The sequence below is a fragment of the Siniperca chuatsi genome, linkage group LG20 (genome assembly GCF_020085105.1).
Source record: "Siniperca chuatsi isolate FFG_IHB_CAS linkage group LG20, ASM2008510v1, whole genome shotgun sequence".
In the NCBI taxonomy this organism is placed as follows: domain Eukaryota; kingdom Metazoa; phylum Chordata; class Actinopteri; order Centrarchiformes; family Sinipercidae; genus Siniperca; species Siniperca chuatsi.
Window position 1 is genome coordinate 1,519,713 of NC_058061.1, and position 20,001 is coordinate 1,539,713.

Sequence of the window (20,001 nt, forward strand, 5' to 3'; positions counted from 1 at the left end):
CAACAGTGTTGTCATGATGTAACCCGTTTGAATGTAAGCATTTATGTAAACATACCACCAGATTCAGCTGATCAGAAATAATAACTTTAGTTTATTTAGTCACGGACTAAAACCAGGTCCCTGGAACGTCGTGGAAGGATCTGCAGCCATGGGCGAGTCAGCGCTGGAGTGGTACTTTGATAACTTCATTGCAAATGTGAGTACAGGCTGCAGCTCCTCCACTCTGTGCACAAAAAGGGTCAGTTCACCCAAATGACATGTATCTCCTCAAACAGTGGATCGTCCACAGAGCGCTTTCACTCGGACTGATGGCTGCTTGGATCTGACAGCGTTAACAGCTGACATGTCGCCTGCCTTAAAGGATGAAACTGCTGTGATTCTGTATTTGCGGTCGCAGCCGCCTCCATCGTTTTCACTGCAACCGTAACGTGCAGCAGAGTTTTATTCAGATGTTTTCAACTTGCCGCTGCTGTTCCTACTGAAGATGTAAATCTAAAAAAAACAGCTCACAAATATATAGTTTAATTTAAAAATAGGCTCAGTAATTTCCTGAAACAGCTGCTCACTAGTAACAAATGTTACTCAAACAGGAGGAAATGGTGCATTTGTTGGGGACTATTTTCAGTGGCGGATTGATACACATTTTGTGCTCAGACAATTCTTGTTAATAGGATCCCTTCATCGTCGGTTTATTTCATGAGATTTGTCAACTGATGGTGTAACTCACTCAGTATTCTCTCGCTGCAGGACTCCTCGAAGATGGAGGAGGAGGAGGAGGAGGAGGTGAACGAAGAGCTGGGCGACAAGCTGTTCCTCAGCTTACTGCCTGATGAGCTCCTAACACTGTACGAGTCCAGCCCGGATGACACAGGTACGACAACAACTGAACCAAACTGTTTGTTTGAGCTGAAACCAAACAAACGAGCAGAGAATGAGAGCAGAACTGTCAACGTGTTGCCAGGCAGCAGCACCAGTCGGGACTACAGCTCCCAGAATTCCACAGCAGCGGCCGAGCGCCCAGGTGGGTCGTCCATGCCGGAGCTGGGTGCCTCCCCCGTTCGTCCCACGACCCCCGTGATACCTGTGACACAGCAGCCAGAAAACATGCCACAGATACAGTAGGTCACCACAAAACAATCTCCTCGCAGGGTTCATTTAGTAGCTGTTCTGGAGCTTTCAGCGTTATTACACAGTCTTCCTCATCAGATGGATTTTGTCATGAAATCATAGGTTTCCATTTGGACTTTTTGTCCATATTGAATGTTCATTCTTGATGTTTGAAACAGTAGCTGACAAACAGGATCTCATCACGAGGTCTGCAGTCCTCCTCAGTGCCCTGCTTCCACAGACTGAGACTGAACTCACTAGTCCTGTGTGTCATGCTGCATTCATGCGTTGTTGTAAAAGTCCACGTCCAGTGTTGTGTGTTTGTGTGTTTGCGTGCAGGAACGTCATCTCCACGGTGAATCTGGGCTGTTGTCTGGACCTGCACTTAATTGCTTGCAAAGCGTGGAACGTAGAGTACAGACCAAAGGTACAGAAACTTGAAAACAGGACCCAGAAAAAGACATGGACTCTACTTAATTAGGTCCCTTCCAGCTATTTATAAAACTGGGAACTGCTCAGGCGCCCCAGATGACCTGTAGGGGTAATACTTGTTAGTTTGTTTGGTAATCTGCACTGAAGCACAATAAACTGAAGGGCTTTCTCTCTGTATTTACACATGATCGTGAAGCCCTGTCTTGTAGAAGTGCCCTGTGTCAAAATCTACTTTTAGCATCTTAAATATTTCACTTCATATTAAGGTTACATAATGCATATTCTTATTAACTTGGCTTTCAATCAAATTATAACCAAACTCACTTGGGTAACCAGAGAAGGGCCCCTCTAGTGAGCTCTGAGGGAACTGAGATCAGCAAAGCTTCAGGTACCAATAATTTTACATGACTTTCTGATTTGAGTCGGCACTGAGGCTCTAAGAATAACTAAACTGTTTGCATGTTTGTTCTGTTAGACATTTTTGTAAAGTGGGGTGTAACGAACATTGCAGCTTCTAGGGATTTCAGGCTGGAAAACATGCTCCTCCGGGCTGTGCGTGGGCGAACGTGAAGTTCCAAGACACTCGCAGGGCTGTTTCTTTTATACTTTTATACAGATTTTTTTGCATTATATATGTTTTTCTTTTCCATTTTGAATGTGCCAATCAGTGTGTTTGACACACACATTATTGAGATTTAGGAGGTGTGTGTTGGCTTCTCTGCGAACCTCTGCAGCCTGCAGTAACCCATAACACTCTTCACTGTGTAGACCCACAGCGTCATGTATCTTCAGAAAACCATAATTCCAGCCTTACCTCTTCATTTTCTCCACAGGAAGGTTAGAGAACAATTTAAGTTGTTAAGCAAGACCAAATCTGTGTCGTACAGTCCAAGGTGAGGCCAACTGCTTGGAAAACAACCTGTAAAGCTTCCTGTTGTGTTTCAGATTTACAAGGCACTCATCATGAGGATCCGTAAGCCACGAACCACAGCAATAATCTACAAATCTGGAACTATTGTCTGTACAGGAGCAAAAAGGTCTGTCTGCCTGTCTGTCTGGACTTATCCCCAATAACGGTGGTGCTGCAAGACAGTTTTCAGGACAGTGTATGACCCCCCCCCCCTGTGTTTGTGCAGTGAGGAGCAGTCACGGCTGGCGGCCAGGAAGTACGCCCGCATAGTGCAGAAGCTGGGCTTCCCCGCCCGTTTCCTGAACTTTAAGATCCAGAATTTGGTGGCCAGTTGCAGCACCTTCCCACTCAGTTTGGAGCGACTGGCCCACCATCAGAACAGCAGGTCAGGAGACACTGGACGCGGTTGCATGAGCCACGATCGTCCATCTGAATGTACCCGGTCCTGCTGACTGAAAGTGTTTAAGTACAATAAGATGATCACAAAGACTGGATGCAGGGGAAAACGTAGCCTAGCTCAATCAAAAATGCAAAGAAAAAACAAACGCAAATCAAAGCCTTCTGATTTACATGTTGCATCGCGTTAGCTAACAAGCTAACAAGACTCAGCTAAGGTTTGTTGACTGTAGAGTTAGGACAGCGCTCATGCCTGGCAACCAACCCCACTATGAGGACTTTTCAGTTCCATCGCTAACTGCTACTAAAACCACAATATCTCCTTTTTTACATGTCTACTTCTACACCTGTTCAATAATCAAGTTTCACTGAATTCTGATCGCTCATGAGACATTTTTATTCTCATGTAAGCAACATGGTTGGACAGCGAGTGGTTGCTGCCGCCCGACGGCATTGATGTTTTGTATTTTGATTCCATTTAAACAAATGTAACAATCAACACTGACTCGAGATCTTGAGAGACGTGCTTCAAGATGCGACCACACGTCCGTTTATTTCTCCAGTGTACTTAGTACTTAGTAAGCGTATTATCTCCAAAGGCAGCCATTCAAATCACACAAATCTCCTGCTGCCTGTATGATGTGAACTTAATAACTTTATGTATAATACAATAACTATGAGCTTGTTGGTTTCCCTGTGGGCATATAGTCCTAACGGAGCCTACTTGAAAACTAGTTTTTTCCATTGAATCTTGGACATTACCTTGGTGAACACAGTCGAAAACAGTTGTCTTCACCTGATGTCTTGTGAATTAAGAGTTACTCTGATTATCGGTGAAGTCTCCATTTAAACACAGATACTGAGTCAGATTTTGTTTTTCACTCTCCACAGTTATGAACCAGAGCTGTTTCCTGCCCTCCACTACAACGTGACGCCTGGCATAACTGCCACCATCTTTTCATCTGGGAAGATGTGTTTGAGCGGTAACTTAGCTGTGTTTGTGTCCACATATCCCAGGTTATTGATCATGTGATACCACAGAGCAGAGCGGCCAAGCTTGATCAGGCGCAGACACACTGAGAGCAACAATTGATTTGTGTCAATAATCATATCTACAATGCACTGCGAGCATCCACGCTGATCATGAGCAGCAGCAGAAATCCACCGGAAACATAAAATGGTGTCTTGAAGGTTCTAGGGTTCCGTCAGGAGGTTCTAGTGGGCTTTGAGGAGGTTCTAGAAGTCCTTCACGTAGTTCTAGTGTTCCTACATGAAGTTCTTGTGGGCACTGAGGAGGTTCTAGGGGTCATTTACATTGTTCTGTTGTTCCTTTGGAGGGTTCTAATGGTCAATGAGTTTATTCTAGAGGTGCCTAGGTGGTTCTAGTGTTCCCTAAGAGGTTCAAGTGTTATTTTAGGAGGTTCAAATGATCATTGAGAAGGTTCTAGAGTTCCTTAGGTAGTTGTAGTGTTCCCTTAAGAGTTTCAAGGGGTCCTTACAATGTTCCAGTAGTCATTGAGGAAGTTCTAGGGGTCACTGAGGAGTATCTAAGTCCTTAGTTCTAGTGTTCCTTTAAGAAGTTCTAGGGGTCTGACTGGATTCAATGGGTTTTTAAAGAGGTTTTAGGGGATGTTTAATATGGTCTTGTGGTGATTGAGAAGGTTCTAGGAGTCCTTTTAGATATCCTAAAGGTCACTGGAGGGGGTGGGGGTCTAGGGGTCCTTCAGGTAGTTTGTGTGATCACTTTCTTTTAATGTCCCTGGATCTGTAGAACCTGTGTTAACTTCACTGTGAAATAGTTCTAATTTTGAAGTCTTGTGTTAAATTCCAGGGGCTAAAAAGGAAGCTGAGGTCTACGAAGCGTTTAATATCATCTATCCGGTCCTGAGCTGCTTCAGGAGGCAGTGAAGAGCGATGCACCAAACTCTGACAGGAGCGGCTGCTCATTTCAAAACTTACGTTACAAAATAGACTGTTTTTGAGTAATTGTTGAACAGGTGTCAACATCCTTAAAGGAAATAAATGAATGTCTTTCCCTCAGTGGTTCAGACTTGAATATAGATGATTCATTTAAAGTTGAAAATAACACAGACTTCAGGATCTATGTCTCAAACTTGAGTATTGATAACTTCTTGGTGTTGACTAAGGCAGGCAGACGGTCTGGGGCGGACTGTGGGGTTTGGGGAAGAGGGCAGGTATCGTTGCTGATAGCTCTGACAGCAACTGTCTACCTATGCAGACAGTTACATTACTCAGGTCTGAGGCTACAGATAAGTAACTATACTGCCCGAGAATTGCTCCCCTTTGAAGCTCAATAGGTTGAGCAAGGTATTATGCTAGTGTCAATTGTAGTTCCTCTCACCACCACTCGATGACAGTATGGTTGCAGGTTGGCTTGTGTAAAACTCAACCAATGAACACAGGTTAAGGGTGCAACAAGGACTCCATGGTCCAAGGTAATATCCATGTAATGTCTGAGAATCGGTTTATTTAATTCAAAGAATCTGAAAATTGGAAGTTTGTTTGAATAAATTGTCCAAAACTCTGCAGTTATCAGAAAGGAAAGTGTTTTTCACAGTTCCTGATGACATTTTGTATTATATTACTACGTACACCATGGCTGGATTAACCCACTTGGGGGCACAGGGGCAAAAATATGCTTTGGGCCCCTAAAGACACCCTGTACCACCAACACCTCTCTGTGCATTGTGTATGTATCATGTCACTTTCAAGCGAATTCATTAAACTGCTTACTAACACAATTTAAACCTGAATAATAAAGGTAAATCTAGTTTTTGACACTGGAGCCTTCTTCCAGACAGGGCCTTAAGACCAGGTAATACTGCAGGGCCTCGTTTATTCTTTATTCTTAATTTGAATCCCCATTGGCTTTCACAAAGTAGTTTCTATTCTTGCTGGGGTCCGCACAAAAACAACAATTTAAATCACCGTTAAAGGCCCTTGTCATTTCTGTTGTTATCACAGTCCATACACACAGTGAACGGGGGGCTTTTGTGGTCCCTGAGGAGGTTCTAGAGCTCCTTTAGGTAGTTGTAATGTTCCTTTAAGAGGTTCAAGGGGTCGTTACGATGTTCTAGTGGTCAGGAAGGTCTATGGGACCTTAGTTCGAGGGTTTCTTTAAGTCATTCTAGGGGTCTTGTAGATACTTCTTGAGGTCATCACGGTACTAGAGTTCTTAGTTTTCCTTTAGGTGGTTCTGGTGTTCTTTTAGGATGTTCTAGAGGTTCTTTATGTGGTTCTAGGTGATTCTTGAATGTAAAATGTGAAAATAAAAAGTAAACAGTAACTAAAGCCATCAGATGAATGTAATGGAGTAACATCTAAATTGTTCTAGCGTCCCTTAGGTAGTTTTAGCGTTCTAGAGGTTATTGAGGAGGGTCTAGACATTCTTTAGGTAGTTCTTTTGTTCCTTTAAGAGGTTCAAGGGGTCGTTACGATGTTCTAGTGGTCAGGAAGGTCTATGGGACCTCAGTTCTAAGGTTTCTTTAAGTCATTCTTGTGGTCATCAAGGAGGAGTTCTCAGTTTTCCTTTAGAGCATCCTAAAAGAACACCAGAACCACCTAGAGTTTCTTTATGTGGTTCTTGAATATAACATTTGAATCTAAAAAGTAAACTCCAGCTGTCTGATAAATGTAATGGCGTAAAAAGTAAATAGTTTGCCTCTGAAGTGTGTGACTGTGATTTTCAGTCTAAAACCTCAAATCCCCATGTGACGTACTAACAGCAGCAGTTTGCTGCTCCGTCTGCTGCATGTGTGTGTTCAGTGAGTTAGCTATTAGCTCGTCTGCCAGCCATCTGCTGCACACACACCAGGAAACATCTGGCTGACGCTCCACTTCTTAAACAGGTCAGTTTGTACCAAATAATCAGTGAAACAGGCAGGTGATGATGAAGCGAGGAGCTGTGGGGGGGTCAGACACTCGCGGCGCCTCGGCTCACCTACTGTTCTCTGCTGCTTTGGTAAACGAGGTTTGTCTTCTGGGACTTCTGTACCTTTATTTTCAGGCCCCTCAGCCACAACGGGGACCCCCTGGTTTTTTGAAAAACTACTACAGTATATACTGGTTTTTGTCAGAGGTATAACGCACATTAGGTGAGCACTGGAATATCAAACCCACTAACATCAAACACATTTTGTTTCAAAAAGTCACTAAATTGATGAATGTCACATAGATGTTATTTAGTTTTTTGATGTTTCGGAACCCTTTTGTTATCCTTGTAGGTTACTGTTTTTCATTTGTAGAGTCATTTGACTTATTTTCTTTGTATCTGTCTTTTATACTTGTTTTTCCTTTTCTTGTTTTATTGGTTCTATGCGATGTGAAATTGTTGTTGTTTTCATTGTTTCTGTGTGGAGTCCAGGAAGACTAGCGACCACTTTGCGGAAGCTAACAGGATCCAAATAGAGAATAAATAATATTGTGTCCTCCAAAACACGAGAGCGAGTTTTCGTTGACCAAACCTTGACCAGCCTGATAATGAGACTGAATTCACTTCAGTCAGACATTGTGTTCATATTGGCTGAGTTATTTTGCTCTCACTAAACCTGTTTGTCTTGTTGACGTAATGTTCAGTCGACGTAGAAGTTGTGGTAGCTGTTGCTAGAAGCAGTCATCCTAATGTTTTTCATGATGATTGAAGAAATATGTTAAGAGTTGTTATTTCTGTACGTCGACTTAAAACAACCTGCAAACATCTAATCCACACTCCATTTCTGTGGCCATTTTTCTCTCACTACTTTTCATGAATGAAGCTAGCTAGCTATGAAGACGACTCCCCCATTCTTAATCCAGCCTACGAAGCTCTGATTGGTCGATTGTTACAGCAATGCTTTAGATTACGGCCCGTAACGCACAGCGTAATTCTTTCCAATTTACAGTGTGCTTATCTGTTCTAACGGTGCATCAGTACAGTGCGTACCGATACATATACAGGTGCAAGGGAACAAGACGTGACGTTAGGGAACGAGGGGGACAACCTGGGAGCTTAAACTAACAGGTAGCTATGTTAATGTTCCAGGGAGGGCAGCACAGGTTTCCAGATCAAAGCACGGAAGGAGACATTTCACTCTGCACCAAAGGATGGACTTCAGAAGGTCTCTACAACATCTCGTTTGACAGTCGGTGTTTCTAGTGAGAGTGTTTTCGGTGACCTGCTGACCTCTGAGCTGGAAGTCCTTCCTGTCTGCTCTCCGGGGCTGCAGGCCGGCGTGTTGACACTGAGCAGCAGGAAGTGAGATAATCCTGCGGCTGACATGATGAATCCTACATGAAAACAGTGAATTATGGGAACGCTTCCTCCCCTGTTGAGACCTGGAGCTCCTTCTACCGTCCTTTCTCTGATACTTCCTCCTCCTGTCTCCACAGTGTCTCTCCATTATTTTCCACTTAATTGACGAAATGCAAGATCTTGATTAAGTTTCATTTTGGTTACAAAACATATATTAGTTTTAGTCACTTTTAGTTTTAGCTGGTAATTCTAGGTCATAAAAATGTGTAAGACTACATTTTGGTCATGCCTTTTTAAGTTTATTTGTCAAGTTCTTTTACATAATCATTTCCGTGACCTTTCATCGAGCACCTGTGACCTTCCCCCTTTTTTATGTAATCTGTTTCAGTTTTTCACATCCTGTTACTCTTTCTCTATTTGGCTCATCTATTTCTCTCTCTAATAACATCCTCACTTTCCTCTGATCCTAATAATACCAAATGATGATCATGCTGACAGGAACACATCCTGTATTCCTCTGTCACATGCCCTCCACTCTTTTCACTCTCTCTTCTGCTGCCTCTTATCTTTGACTCACTTTTTTACTTTAGTGTTTCTGTTTTTAAAGAGGAGGAGGACATTTTAAAAAATTGGTGATATTATATATTTTATTTCTTGTCATTAATTCCCATGTTCAGACTCAAACCATCATGAACGTCTCTGCTAACAGGTGTGTGTGTGTAAATCACAGCTGATGGATCTTCTTCCTCCATCGTTGTCCAAAAACTATTAAAACACATCAGCGAGCCGCTCTGCTGCACTGGGTGACATGTTCCTTCATCACCACGAACACACACACTGTAGTTTATTCTGCCTCAGCCCCACACACACCGTCCTGCTGCCCCAAACACTCACTACAGCACCACATGTGGATTCATCCGCCGCTGGAAATAGTCCCCAACAGATGCTCTGTTTCCTCCTGTTGGTCTGATAAAAACTACAGCGAGCAGCTGTTTGAGGAAACTACTGAGCCTTTTTAAACATCAAACTACAGATCTGTGAGGAGTTTTTAAAGATCTTCAGCAGGAACCAATGGGCTCGCAGCTGAGAGCCGCAGACCTGAGAGTTGGTCTGGGCCTGCACATGGGGTTTGATGACAAGCAGAATGATACTTTAAGCAGAGCTGAGGCTGATTTGACCTTTTCTGTGGCGCCAGATTTTACATTTTTCACTCCACTACTAGAAAACATCTACGAATACAAATATTTTTCTGCCATTTTTCATCAATTCAACAGTTTTGTTTCCAGGTCTGTAAAGAGCACTGAAGCCTCATGGGGCTGCTGGTGTGACTCCACACTTTAATAAAAGTTTAGTCTTAGTTTCTGGGCCACGTGAAGCTACCAAAATGCAAAGTCAACTTTTCCGCCAAAGAAAACGAACAGCATGTAAGATTACAAAGCTGGAGTTTGACTGTGGCTCAGTGAACACACCTGTATTCACAGGAAGGAACAGAAGAGCACAAACGCAGTCCTGTGCGCTCCAATAGCTGCTAACCTCACCACTTTACATGCACAGCCTGTAACCATCTGTTGTAAAGAGGAAGCAGGGGAGGATGTCTCCAGAGAGATGGAGCCAAAGCAAATAAGTCACATCATCCCTAACCCAGAAATGGATCCTGGAAGGAAGTGATTTAACACTCATCCACGTCCCTGGACAGACGTCTAATGGGCCAGGAAGGAAAATCAATCTCCATTCATTCATTAAACATCTCATTTTGGTCTGATTGCTTTGGAGAGAAACACTTCAAAAACCACAAGACATCCTTTGGGGAAATAATATTATGTGAACACAGAGAGCCACTAGGACTGCGAGCAGGAAATGAAAAATGTAATCAATTTCACTCAAGTGGAAACTGAATGTAAATTAGATCTGAAGAACTGCGTCTCTCCTGGGACAAACATTAGAGACAGTCAGGATAAAGGGAGACATTAACAGATATGAAATGACTTTATATCTGTACACATTAGTAGGTGCCTGGTTTCCCAGCTAACTGGGTCTCTCAACAGCTCCAGCCTCTCTTTCAGGCCCTGCTGTGGTGACCCCTCGATCTGGATCAAAGGACTCACCGGGGGCCCTGCGGGCCCTCACTGACCCCCGAGAGGATCATCTGCAAAAGCAAAAGTCTGCTCAGGGTTTGAAAATAAGGCCAGATGTGCCCAGCTGGACTCTGCAGAAGCTGCGAGAGTGGAGATTTAAACCGCATTAAAGCACATAAATCTAATCTTTTTGTATTTGTTTCCACCTTCTGAGGTAACAGGAGGAGACACACTGGATAACACCTGTGTCTCTTTGGGAAAGCCCAGCTTGACTCTGTCACTTCACACTCGGTTGAAAGGTGTCCCTCGTAGTGATGAACACACAGACGATTCTCACAGTTTCAGCTCTACGGAGCTTTTCAGCCTCTTTTAGGTCATTTTAGCTTCACAGCACTTTTACTGGTTCGGCCTCTCCGCTGTCATCGACCTGCTTTCCAGAGAAGAAGCTGTAAAAGGCCGCTGAACGCTACCTGCTCAGCAGCAGACAGCGCAGTCAGAGAGCAGCTGCTGAACATAGCGGAGCATCTAGCTGCTAAAGAGCCAGATGTTTCCCTCAGCAGCTGCTGTCAACTTAAAAGTTGATAACGTGTCAGTGTTGTGTTTACAACGTGTTGCATTGCCCCCAAGTGGCCAAAACACATTTAAAACAGCTTAAAGTGTATTGTTCCAAGTCCTCCAAATGAAACATCGCAACAGAAATGTTGACATCACCGTTACAGATCACTGATTACTGTTTTACGGTGACGCTGTGGTTAAGCTTTGGTTACGTTTAGGCTCAAAAATGACTTGGTGAGTTAGGAAACATCATGGTTTGGGTTAAAATGACCAACTTTGTACTTTGCTAAATTTAGAGGGCCGTCGCTGCCATGACTGCAATGTAAACGTGTGATTCAGGCAGTCTGTCCTGTTAAAGTCTGATGTTTCGTTGATCCACCCGACCTCGTCCCGACACTGACTCTGTCGCTCTATAACAGCGTCACCTGACTTCCTCCTTTGTGCTGTCACATGACCGTAAACAGATGTAGCTTTGGGCTCGCTTACTGAAATGGCGATGCTGACGTGTGATGAATTCTGTAAATGTGAATTCATCGCGTGTCACTGTCACATGGTTGTTAATGTCCTGTTGATTGGTTGCTGAATGTCGTGGGTGGGTGTTACCTGTTCTGAGGGGTGGAAGGAAACACAAATGCAAGCGCTGAAGTATGTTGGTTTAGTTTTCGTGTGTGTGGACGCCGTCATCTCTGTGGGGACGTTGTTGTGTTTCTTCTCCACCATCTGTTGATCAGCGGAGCGGAGTGGCGTAAACGCCGTCGCCCGTACGCTCGTGCCCATGCACGATACAAACACTACTAGTGGTCAAAAACTTGCTTTGCTTTTTGTATGAATTTTATAATTCTTTTTGGTTTTCTGCATATTTTACTATTTTACACTGTGACAGTGTGGATGAGCAAGTTCAGACATTTGTCCTGCGATAATAAAGAGAATTATTTCTTTAAATCTGCTGGAACACAGAAACCAGACATCTGGAGGCTGAACAGGGAGAAGATGTTTCAGCAACTCGTCCTCTCGGGATCAGAGAACAACATGAGCGTGAAGTCAGCAAAACTGCACTGAAAAGTGGAACTGTAACTTCCCTTTGTGCTATTTAGGCTGCACCTGCAGCGCGGGCTGGCTGGGAGTTTGAAGGGAAAGGATGCCAGAGCAGAGAAACCTCCTGCAGACACAAGACCTCCACAAGGTCAGCTGTTAACCAGAACCACCCGCAGCCGACTGATCGCATGATGAGCAGCTCTAATGAAACGATTCCTCTCTTATAATATTCAGAAACGAGCTGACAAAACCACACGAGAAGTCTTTTCACTGGGATTTCTGTACTGGCTCAACGGGCTGTTTGTCAGCGTCTCTTCTAGACAAAATGTCCGACGCTGCACACACAGCCAGCGGTTTCCCACACAACAGCAGGACACAGGAAATTGTTAGCACGCTGCGTTGTTCGAAGGAGCTGATTCTGTGTTTGAGTCTTCAAATGATTCTTTCTGCTGTCCTTCGTCTCCACAGAAACTCTGCCTCGGACCACCGAGGACGTGGGACTGGAGCTGTTTGGAGGCTTTAGAGGACAACAGGGATCAGGATGATAAATAAACCTCAGCTGTTTGTCTCAGCTGATTCCTCCCAGATGTTAAACTCTGCAGGGCCGGGTGCTGAGTGGCTTTCGACCGGAGGGCGGGGGTCTCCCGGGGGGCTGCAGGGGGATTCTGGGAGAACAAATGTGACCCAGACAAGGACAAGTCTGTACTAAATTAATATAAAATCCTCATCCTTTAAACAACTCCACAGTCTGAGCCCACGTACTGAAACACATCTGCTTCTTAAATGTCCACATGATGAGCCTCTGAACACGTTGGTCTGCCTCGATGTTTCACTTTTTATTAGACAGTAAACTTTCAAAAGTGAAGATGTTATTTAAGGTGGTCTGGTAAAATGGCAAATTAAGGTATTTTCCTCCTCTATAAGTCCCTTAACTCATTTTGAGGAGGTTTAACAGAAAAGTTAGAGGTTATTTAAAGGAACAGCCAGTGGATTTACAGAGTGTGCTAGTGACAGAGCACCAGCTGAAGGGAGGAAAGAGTTAAAACCAGTAGGAGGTGGTATGGAGGGGAGGTGTGGGGGAGGGCAGTCCCCCCCGTTTTTCTATTGATAGCCATATTCCCCCATTTATTCCTGCAGTCAGGACGATGCAGATTGAAGAGCAGAGGCGCGACCTGTAGAGCCGAGGACAGTCTGACCGTTTGAGTTCGTTTCAGACAAACAGAAAACACACAAGGAATGGAGCTGCACACTTCACCTGTAAGTGTTTTTACTTTTCTTCCTCCAGGACAGAAAGCAAGTGGCATTCAAACGTATCAACCTGCAGTGATAACAGTCAGGTTTAACAGCAGAAACACAGTGTTAAATCAGTGTGTGTGTGTGTGTGTGTGTGTGTGCTACCAGCAGCTCTGCAGTATTTTCTCTCCGTGGTCACATCATTACAGACTGCTGATCTCAGAGCACTGAGGGGAATCTCCTTAAAGTTTCATTTGCGAACAGAAAAACTCCCTTTAAAACATTTTGATGCTTAACAACATTAAATGTTAGAAATGCTCCTCCTGCTCTGACGTGAACTAATACCTGACTTTAAGGGGATCTGGCATCAAGGCATTCAATTAAGATATTTAAGGGTTTTTGTATGAAGAGGCGCGTGCACAAATTACAGGACGATGACGGTTTTATTTTTAATGCACAGAATCATTATTTTCACAAATGTGAGACAAGATTTTACGCACAAACTGGATTTTCACAGTAATGGAGGGAGGGTCTGAGTGATTAGGGCTCAAATAAGAATCAGAAATAAGTCATTGGAAGCTGTGACATCAGAGTCTTAACACTATCAAACTTAAAGACCTTAGAAAGTTAAATGTCTGAATAACTTTTCTTTTCCTCTTAATTTGCAAGATGGAAAGTCAGGATTTGGTGGCTGAAACTTTGAATTATTAATGGAATCTGCATTAAAGCTTAACGCTGGGATGTTAATGTTTAAATTCTCTCCTTTCTGTCCTCTGTTCAATTAGACTAGTTAAGGTGGACTTATTTTGCAGTGCAGCCATCACTCATCACAGACTCACCGTCCAGAGGAAACAGGGCGGCTCCAGTCAGCCAAATCAGGCACAATTCTAGTGATTCTCAATATTTCTGTCAAAATAAATTCTTGAAAGTGTCATTTTATCCATGTAGTGGAGAACAAATCCACCTTAACCAGCCTCTCTGTGTTAGTAGGTTCTGATTGTGACCTCCTGCTACACAATAAGAGAAACACCGTACTTATATTAAAGCAGACCAAGTTCTTGGTCGGACAAAAAAAAGACAGTGGAAGATGTAAGTTTGGACATTTTTCCAAATTTCACCCATCAATGGCTAGACTAACCAATAAATAATCGTTAAAAACAGCCCCGCTATATATCACAATCCATCACAACAACAACCACACGTCCCCACGGACAGAGCGCAGCTGGACAGACAGACATCAGACTGTCCGGCTGTCCGACTGTCTCCCTTTATCCTGACTGTCTCAAAGTGACCTCTTCAAGGAAAGAAAAGCTTCAGAGCTCTTCTGAGTTCGGAGCCAGACAGTGGATGGTTGTCTCCTGATGATCAGGTCCCTGTCTCGCGAAGCCACACTGGTGGGTTATCCAGCCATCTTTGAGTTTAGCTCTGGTTTCCCGGCATCACAAACCTGGCTCAGATTTAACCGAGGTACATCACTATGGTAACTGGGGTAGATCGCCGCGGAAACAGATGCTGCGCAGTTAACCTGCTGCCTTCTAACAAACTCAGTAAAGAGCTCAGTAAATCATAAATGCAACATTTCGGTCAGATTTCATTTCTTCAAGCCTTTTTTTGTTGCTCAGACTGTCTGAACTTTTCCTCTCAGCTTCGGCCGCAGAAACAGCTTCAACTGTTCGTTCATCATGAGACAAAAAAACCCCACCAAAATGCTTTGGACAGTGTATTTCTCTTATTCTATTCTAGTATATATTTCCCGTCTCTGAATATCTAATTCAGAGACGGGATCTATCTAATTCTCCCCGGTTTATGTTGGATCGTATTTGAGCGAGACGCCTCCCTGTTTTCTGACCTGCTGTTGTTTGTCATGTTGATTTGCTGTCAGCGAAATCTCAACACTCTGTTTCACATTAGTGTAATCAACATCATGGAAGCACCGCAGCAGTCACTCCTAAGTAAGAGGGAGGAGAGCTTTGTCAACACATGAAAATGCTGTGATGCCTCAACTTATCTGAAAAGGTCTAATGTCACCAAACTTAGACAGAACTTGGAGGTTGTCCCGGTAAGGTTGTCCCCTGTGATCCATCTCGTAGGTTCGTTAAGGATTTTTCTGTAAAGTGCTTTCTTCTACAGCCAGTCGTGACCAAAAGCTTGGCGACGATTCGTGAAAGACTAAAAACATGTGCAAAACAGCTGAGAAAGAGTAATAAAAGACCTGTACACTTGCAAAGGCTGTCAGCAGGTTATCACATACAGCTCTGGACTGTCAGCACCAGAGGATTCAACTCAGCAGCAAACCGACATTCAGTTTAATAATAACTTTAATGATCCGATTCATCACAGGCAGGGCTGAAACTCTGCTCCTGCCTGATTATATATACACATGTAACTGTATGTCCTTTTTATTGCTTCCTTTAGTGTTACTTTTATATACTTTGTTCTATTTTAGTGCGTATTTTATTGTTTTATTCTGTTCTATTTTAAATATTTGAATATCTACATGTTCTGTGTGTAGTGTGGAGGGGGCTGCAGCTGCATTTCATCCTGTAGTCCTGATTATGACAATAAAGCTGAACCTTCACCTTAATATCCCAGCTGGCTAGCTAGCGTTAGCTACTCGGCTACATGGCAGCAACAAATCGAGCCAAGCAGAATCCGACTGTAATAACTTGATTTCCACGATGTAGACGTTACATTGACACATTGTGTAAAAACCAAAATGAATCAAAGTACTTCGCCCAGTCGTGATGGCAGATTAACTGGTGTTCAATCAAACCTTTTGGCTTTACAAGTTTTTGCTAAAAGGCTAAAATGACTCATTCTGACACTACAAAAGCGAATTATTACGCAGTTTTATTCTTTCAGTGGCTTAAATGGTAATTTAGTATCTCTTAACTAAAACTTAAAACTTGTTTTATTTATCATAATCGTCTCATTTACGTCAGGCCACTGTAGCTGTGCCAGAGGCCCGTTGACAATCAGATCTTTAGACTGAGGTCAACACAAGAGACAGAATCCTCAACACCTCTTTAATTTTCTGTTTTCAGCTAGCTGTTCTGTGATTGGCTGATCGCTGACATCAGTATCGAGATGGCCCACCTCTTCCTCGCCAGTAAGATCACCATGCCGGACGACCTGCACAGCAAAGGTGGCGCCAGGATCCCCAGGAGCGCCATGAGGATGCCGAAATCAATCTCTGCCGAGAAGCTGAGTCGGGACAAGCCCAGGAAGGACCACAGCGTCGTCGTGACAGCGCACGTCCCGCACCTCAACGAGGTCCAACTGATGGCGGCCACTGGCGGCGCCGAGATGTCCTGCTACCGCTGCACCGTGCCATTCGGCGTGGTCGTCCTCATTGCCGGCATCGTGGTCACGGCGGTGGCGTACACCTTCAACTCCCATGGGTCCACCATCTCGGTGCTGGGACTGGTGCTGCTGTCTGCTGGACTGGGCCTGCTGGGCTCCAGCGCCATCTGCTGGAGGGTCCGACTGAGGAAGAAGAAGGACAAACGGAGGGAGAGCCAGACCGCCCTCCTGGCCAGCCAGGGATACTGCGTGGCCTGATCGCCGCTGCAGAGGAAAATACCCATTAGGAACTTTAGACGATCCAGTCCTGAGCGGAGTTCAAGTTTAAGCTCGTTTTATCCGAAAAGTCACGCTGGTGGTTCAGATGATTAACTTCAGGGACACAGTGAACCTGAACGCACCAGACTAACAATGTAAAGTTTAACAGGGACATGAACTGGTGAAGCTGCAGGGTCTCGTCCGTCTGAGGTGGCGATGACTCCGCAGAGTGTTTGGACACATGGCAGCCTGCAGGATGATTCAGCAGCAGAAAATAAAACTATACTGGAAGTGCTGGACGATGGACAGGCGCTAAACTTTCTTTTATAAAGCTCCAGTGCTGAGACGACGTTTAACAATCGATTATTCAAAAAACTATTTTGATAAATCATTTAGGTCATTTATGAATCCAAACATTCATCCGGTTTCAGCTTCTCAAATCTGCCCCATTTCTCTGTTTTTATATCATTTGGGTTTTGGGCTGTTGGTGGGACAAAACAAGCTATTTGGAGACGTCACCTTGAGCTCTGAGAAGCTGTAATGGGCATTTTCTACGGTGACCCCTGAGGGTCACACGGTAGAAGAAATATTGCCACAGAAATCTGTGCAGAGGGATTACTAAACTGAAGAAAGGCTCCTGGAATCTGCATCTGGCATTGAGAATAAAAGCAAAGCACTAATAACTGGTGTCAGAAGAAAAGCGGAAACACTAACGTATCTTTGACTGTTTTGTCCTCTTAAAGTACAAGTTATATCTCAAAATACGTCCCCTCGACTGCACTCTGTCCTCACATAAACAGTGACTTGGCTCATGGCCAGTCAGTTGCAGGATCTGTTGATATCTCGAAGATAGTCAAAGCAAACAGGATGCACTCGTGTCATAACAAAGGCTCTGAAGACTGAAAACAGAGATTTCAGTTTTGATTTGTTTGTTTTTTAAAATTGTCATTATGGGTTATCATGTGTAGAATTAATTGCCCAAAAAGTAAATGTAATCAATTTTAAATTTAATTTGGAACATGATAAAGTGTGCAAAAAAAGCCACTTGTTCATTAACACTCACACAGGACTGTCTAATTTATACTCTGCTCTGATTGGCTGATAGTTACTGTATTACGTGCATCAAACAGGAGAGGACGCGTTTTAAATGTGAATTCATTCAGTGGGTGTAAATAACAAATTACGTTCCCCTAACAATATCTAACCCCCCACCGCTTTTATTCTGAAGGTCAGAGGTCCATATTAGTTTATTGTTTCCTCTTTAAGATGTTTTACTACCATGTGACTCACGAGCGGCTCCGTGTTTTTCGGACATTTTATAGACTCAACGATTAATTGATTCATCAAAAAGTCAGCAGATGTTTTGCTAATAAATGGTTGGTTAGATGTCATCAATGACAGTATCAGTATCTCTAACTAAATGCTGCTAATAAGCTATAAAAGACATTTAACAAGGTACTCTACTGTTGATGTTTCTCTTTCTGAGACAGTTTGTCTCGTCTCTCGTCTCATTTGTGATCTCAGCACTCCGTACGTTACCCTGCGATCACGTAGCGTTCCTCGGGGTGAAAATATTGGATTTGTTTCGGCGCATCTTTCTGAGCAGGCAGAAGCTGTCTGTGGGATCACGAGAATGCCTGTGAAGACACAACCCGCTGCCGAACAACAGGTCAAAGACTGACTCTGACTTTGTGACAGCTGAATCACGGATTAACGTTCTGAGTACTGAGCTCACGAATGGCGATAATCTCTGATATGCATGCCACTTTGTATGTTTAAGCTAGTGCACTATGATCTAAAGTGATGAAAAATAACCACATGTCATGTATTCCACCGTATTAAAGAGTTCACATGTAAATGTTTATCTGTTTAACTAAGGATCAATCTGACGCCGTCTCACTTCCTTTTACCTTGGACAGGTGTCCTGTCTTATTTATTCCGTGTCAGGAGACACGAGTGAAAGTGTTTGTTCTATTAAACTCAAGATTAAAGTCCCGACCTGAGAACGAACGACTTTGTTTTAATTTCCTCACTGAGGAGTTTGTATTCAGAGCAGGTTGAGGAGAGACTGTAAAGTTATAGCAGTTATATTTAGTTGTGTTTATGTTGCCTAGCATCCCACAGACACACGACCAGATAATAAACCGGGGGGGTTTGCTGCGTCATTTGGGGGAGGAGGAGGTTGTGGTGACGGGTAACGGTTACAATGCGTTGTCACTTCTGCAGTGCTAACTTTATCTCCACTGGAGTGCAGCATCCTGGGAATGTTTGGGGGGGGGGGTTGGGTGAGAAACGGAGCGGAAAGAGAGAGGGGGGGCAGTGTTGCATCACCTCAGTGGATCTTCAGTGTCGTTCCTGCAGACACTTCGGAGGAGGTACAGTTCCTCCCTGAGCGTGACAGAGCTGCGAGGGTGAAAATAGAAGCAGCGAAGTGGAAAAACACCAGAACCTCACAGGAAGTGAGCCCACATTCAACACTGAGACCCCCCCCCGCAGCAGACCATCACCCACTGATGATTAAAGATCACTTCGTCTAACTAATCTGCTCTGCTGATGACTCCCAGTGGTGGAATGTAACTAAGTACTTTTACTCAAGTACTGTACTTAAGTACAAATCCGAGGTACTTCCATGTATTTCCATTTTATGCATCTTTTTACTTCCACTCGGCTACATCTCACTGCGTTTGTCTGACGGCTTCAGTTACTTCGCAGATCACAGTGTTTCATCCCCTTCCTGTGCAGTTGAAACCTCGTATCTCCAGGTGTTTGTGACGAGCTGAAGGATGAAGAGTTTCCTTCACGTGCTGAGGAAACTCTCCTCCTCCTGAAGCTGAATAAACTCTTTAACCCCCCCTCGGATCAGCTGGGAAACGAATCGTCACAGAGCTGAAAACAGGCTGTTTCTCTGATACGTGGTTCTCACAGGACGGCGACACTGCAAACACGAGATGACCTTATAGACCATGATGCATTGCTGCAGATGAAACTGCCCAACAGTATATAAAGCAGTTAAAATTCAAATTTAAAATTAAATTTAAATGATCTCCTGATCATGAGATAATTATGACCGCTGCTATGAGGCTTAGTGCTTCCTGTGGCACTATCGCCAAACCCCGTAAGTTATTAATTAAATCATGGCTCACATTTGGTAATTAAAAAATGGTTAAAGGTGGGATCAGTGATTCTAATCCGATTTGTCAAATTCAGCGAATATCTCCTCCCTTACCGCTAGCTGGGCGTTCAGTGTGTGCGCTGAAAACTCCTCCGAGTTTGAACACAGCCCCGGCTCTGTAGATGGGAAACAAACAACCACACGACACTATTCCAGCCATGATGTGTGTGTCAGGTAACGTTAAATGACTTGTCCACGGACGTTCAGCTGACTTTCTAGTTTGCCAAGATCTGCTGCTGTTGTGATGTTAGCTATAGCAGCAGGAGAGTTGTGA

General features: G+C 43.8%; 2 protein-coding genes across 3 annotated transcripts; both read left to right on the forward strand.

Moving 5' to 3' along the window:
- Positions 1–4,888, forward strand: LOC122867457 (TATA-box-binding protein-like). Of its 2 annotated transcripts, XM_044178268.1 has the most exons (8): positions 2–196; positions 748–871; positions 962–1,118; positions 1,447–1,534; positions 2,485–2,576; positions 2,676–2,834; positions 3,737–3,828; positions 4,677–4,888. In XM_044178268.1, the coding sequence occupies exons 1-8, from the start codon at positions 149–151 to the stop codon at positions 4,751–4,753; spliced, it is 837 nt and encodes a 278-aa protein (XP_044034203.1). In that variant the 5' UTR covers positions 2–148; the 3' UTR covers positions 4,754–4,888. The 2 variants fall into 2 exon arrangements, with proteins under 2 accessions (XP_044034204.1, XP_044034203.1); XM_044178269.1 differs by lacking the exon at positions 2,676–2,834 and having other exon boundaries at positions 1–196.
- Positions 4,889–12,892: 8,004 nt separating this feature from the next.
- On the forward strand, positions 12,893–18,565 carry LOC122867458 (transmembrane protein 100-like). Its single transcript, XM_044178270.1, has 2 exons — positions 12,893–13,018; positions 16,039–18,565. Exon 2 carries the CDS (start codon positions 16,082–16,084, stop codon positions 16,553–16,555), a length of 474 nt encoding a protein of 157 aa, XP_044034205.1. The 5' UTR covers positions 12,893–13,018; positions 16,039–16,081; the 3' UTR covers positions 16,556–18,565.
- The last annotated feature ends 1,436 nt before the right edge of the window (positions 18,566–20,001 follow it).

Coding starts and splice junctions, on each gene's coding strand:
- LOC122867457 (XM_044178268.1), top strand. CDS start 149: ATGGGCGAGTCAGCGCTGGAGTGGTACTTTGATAACTTCATTGCAAAT. Junction 1,119..1,446: donor GAAAACATGCCACAGATACA/GTAGGTCACCAC, acceptor GTTTGCGTGCAG/GAACGTCATCTCCACGGTGA. Junction 1,535..2,484: donor ACGTAGAGTACAGACCAAAG/GTACAGAAACTT, acceptor GTTGTGTTTCAG/ATTTACAAGGCACTCATCAT.
- LOC122867458 (XM_044178270.1), top strand. CDS start 16,082: ATGGCCCACCTCTTCCTCGCCAGTAAGATCACCATGCCGGACGACCTG.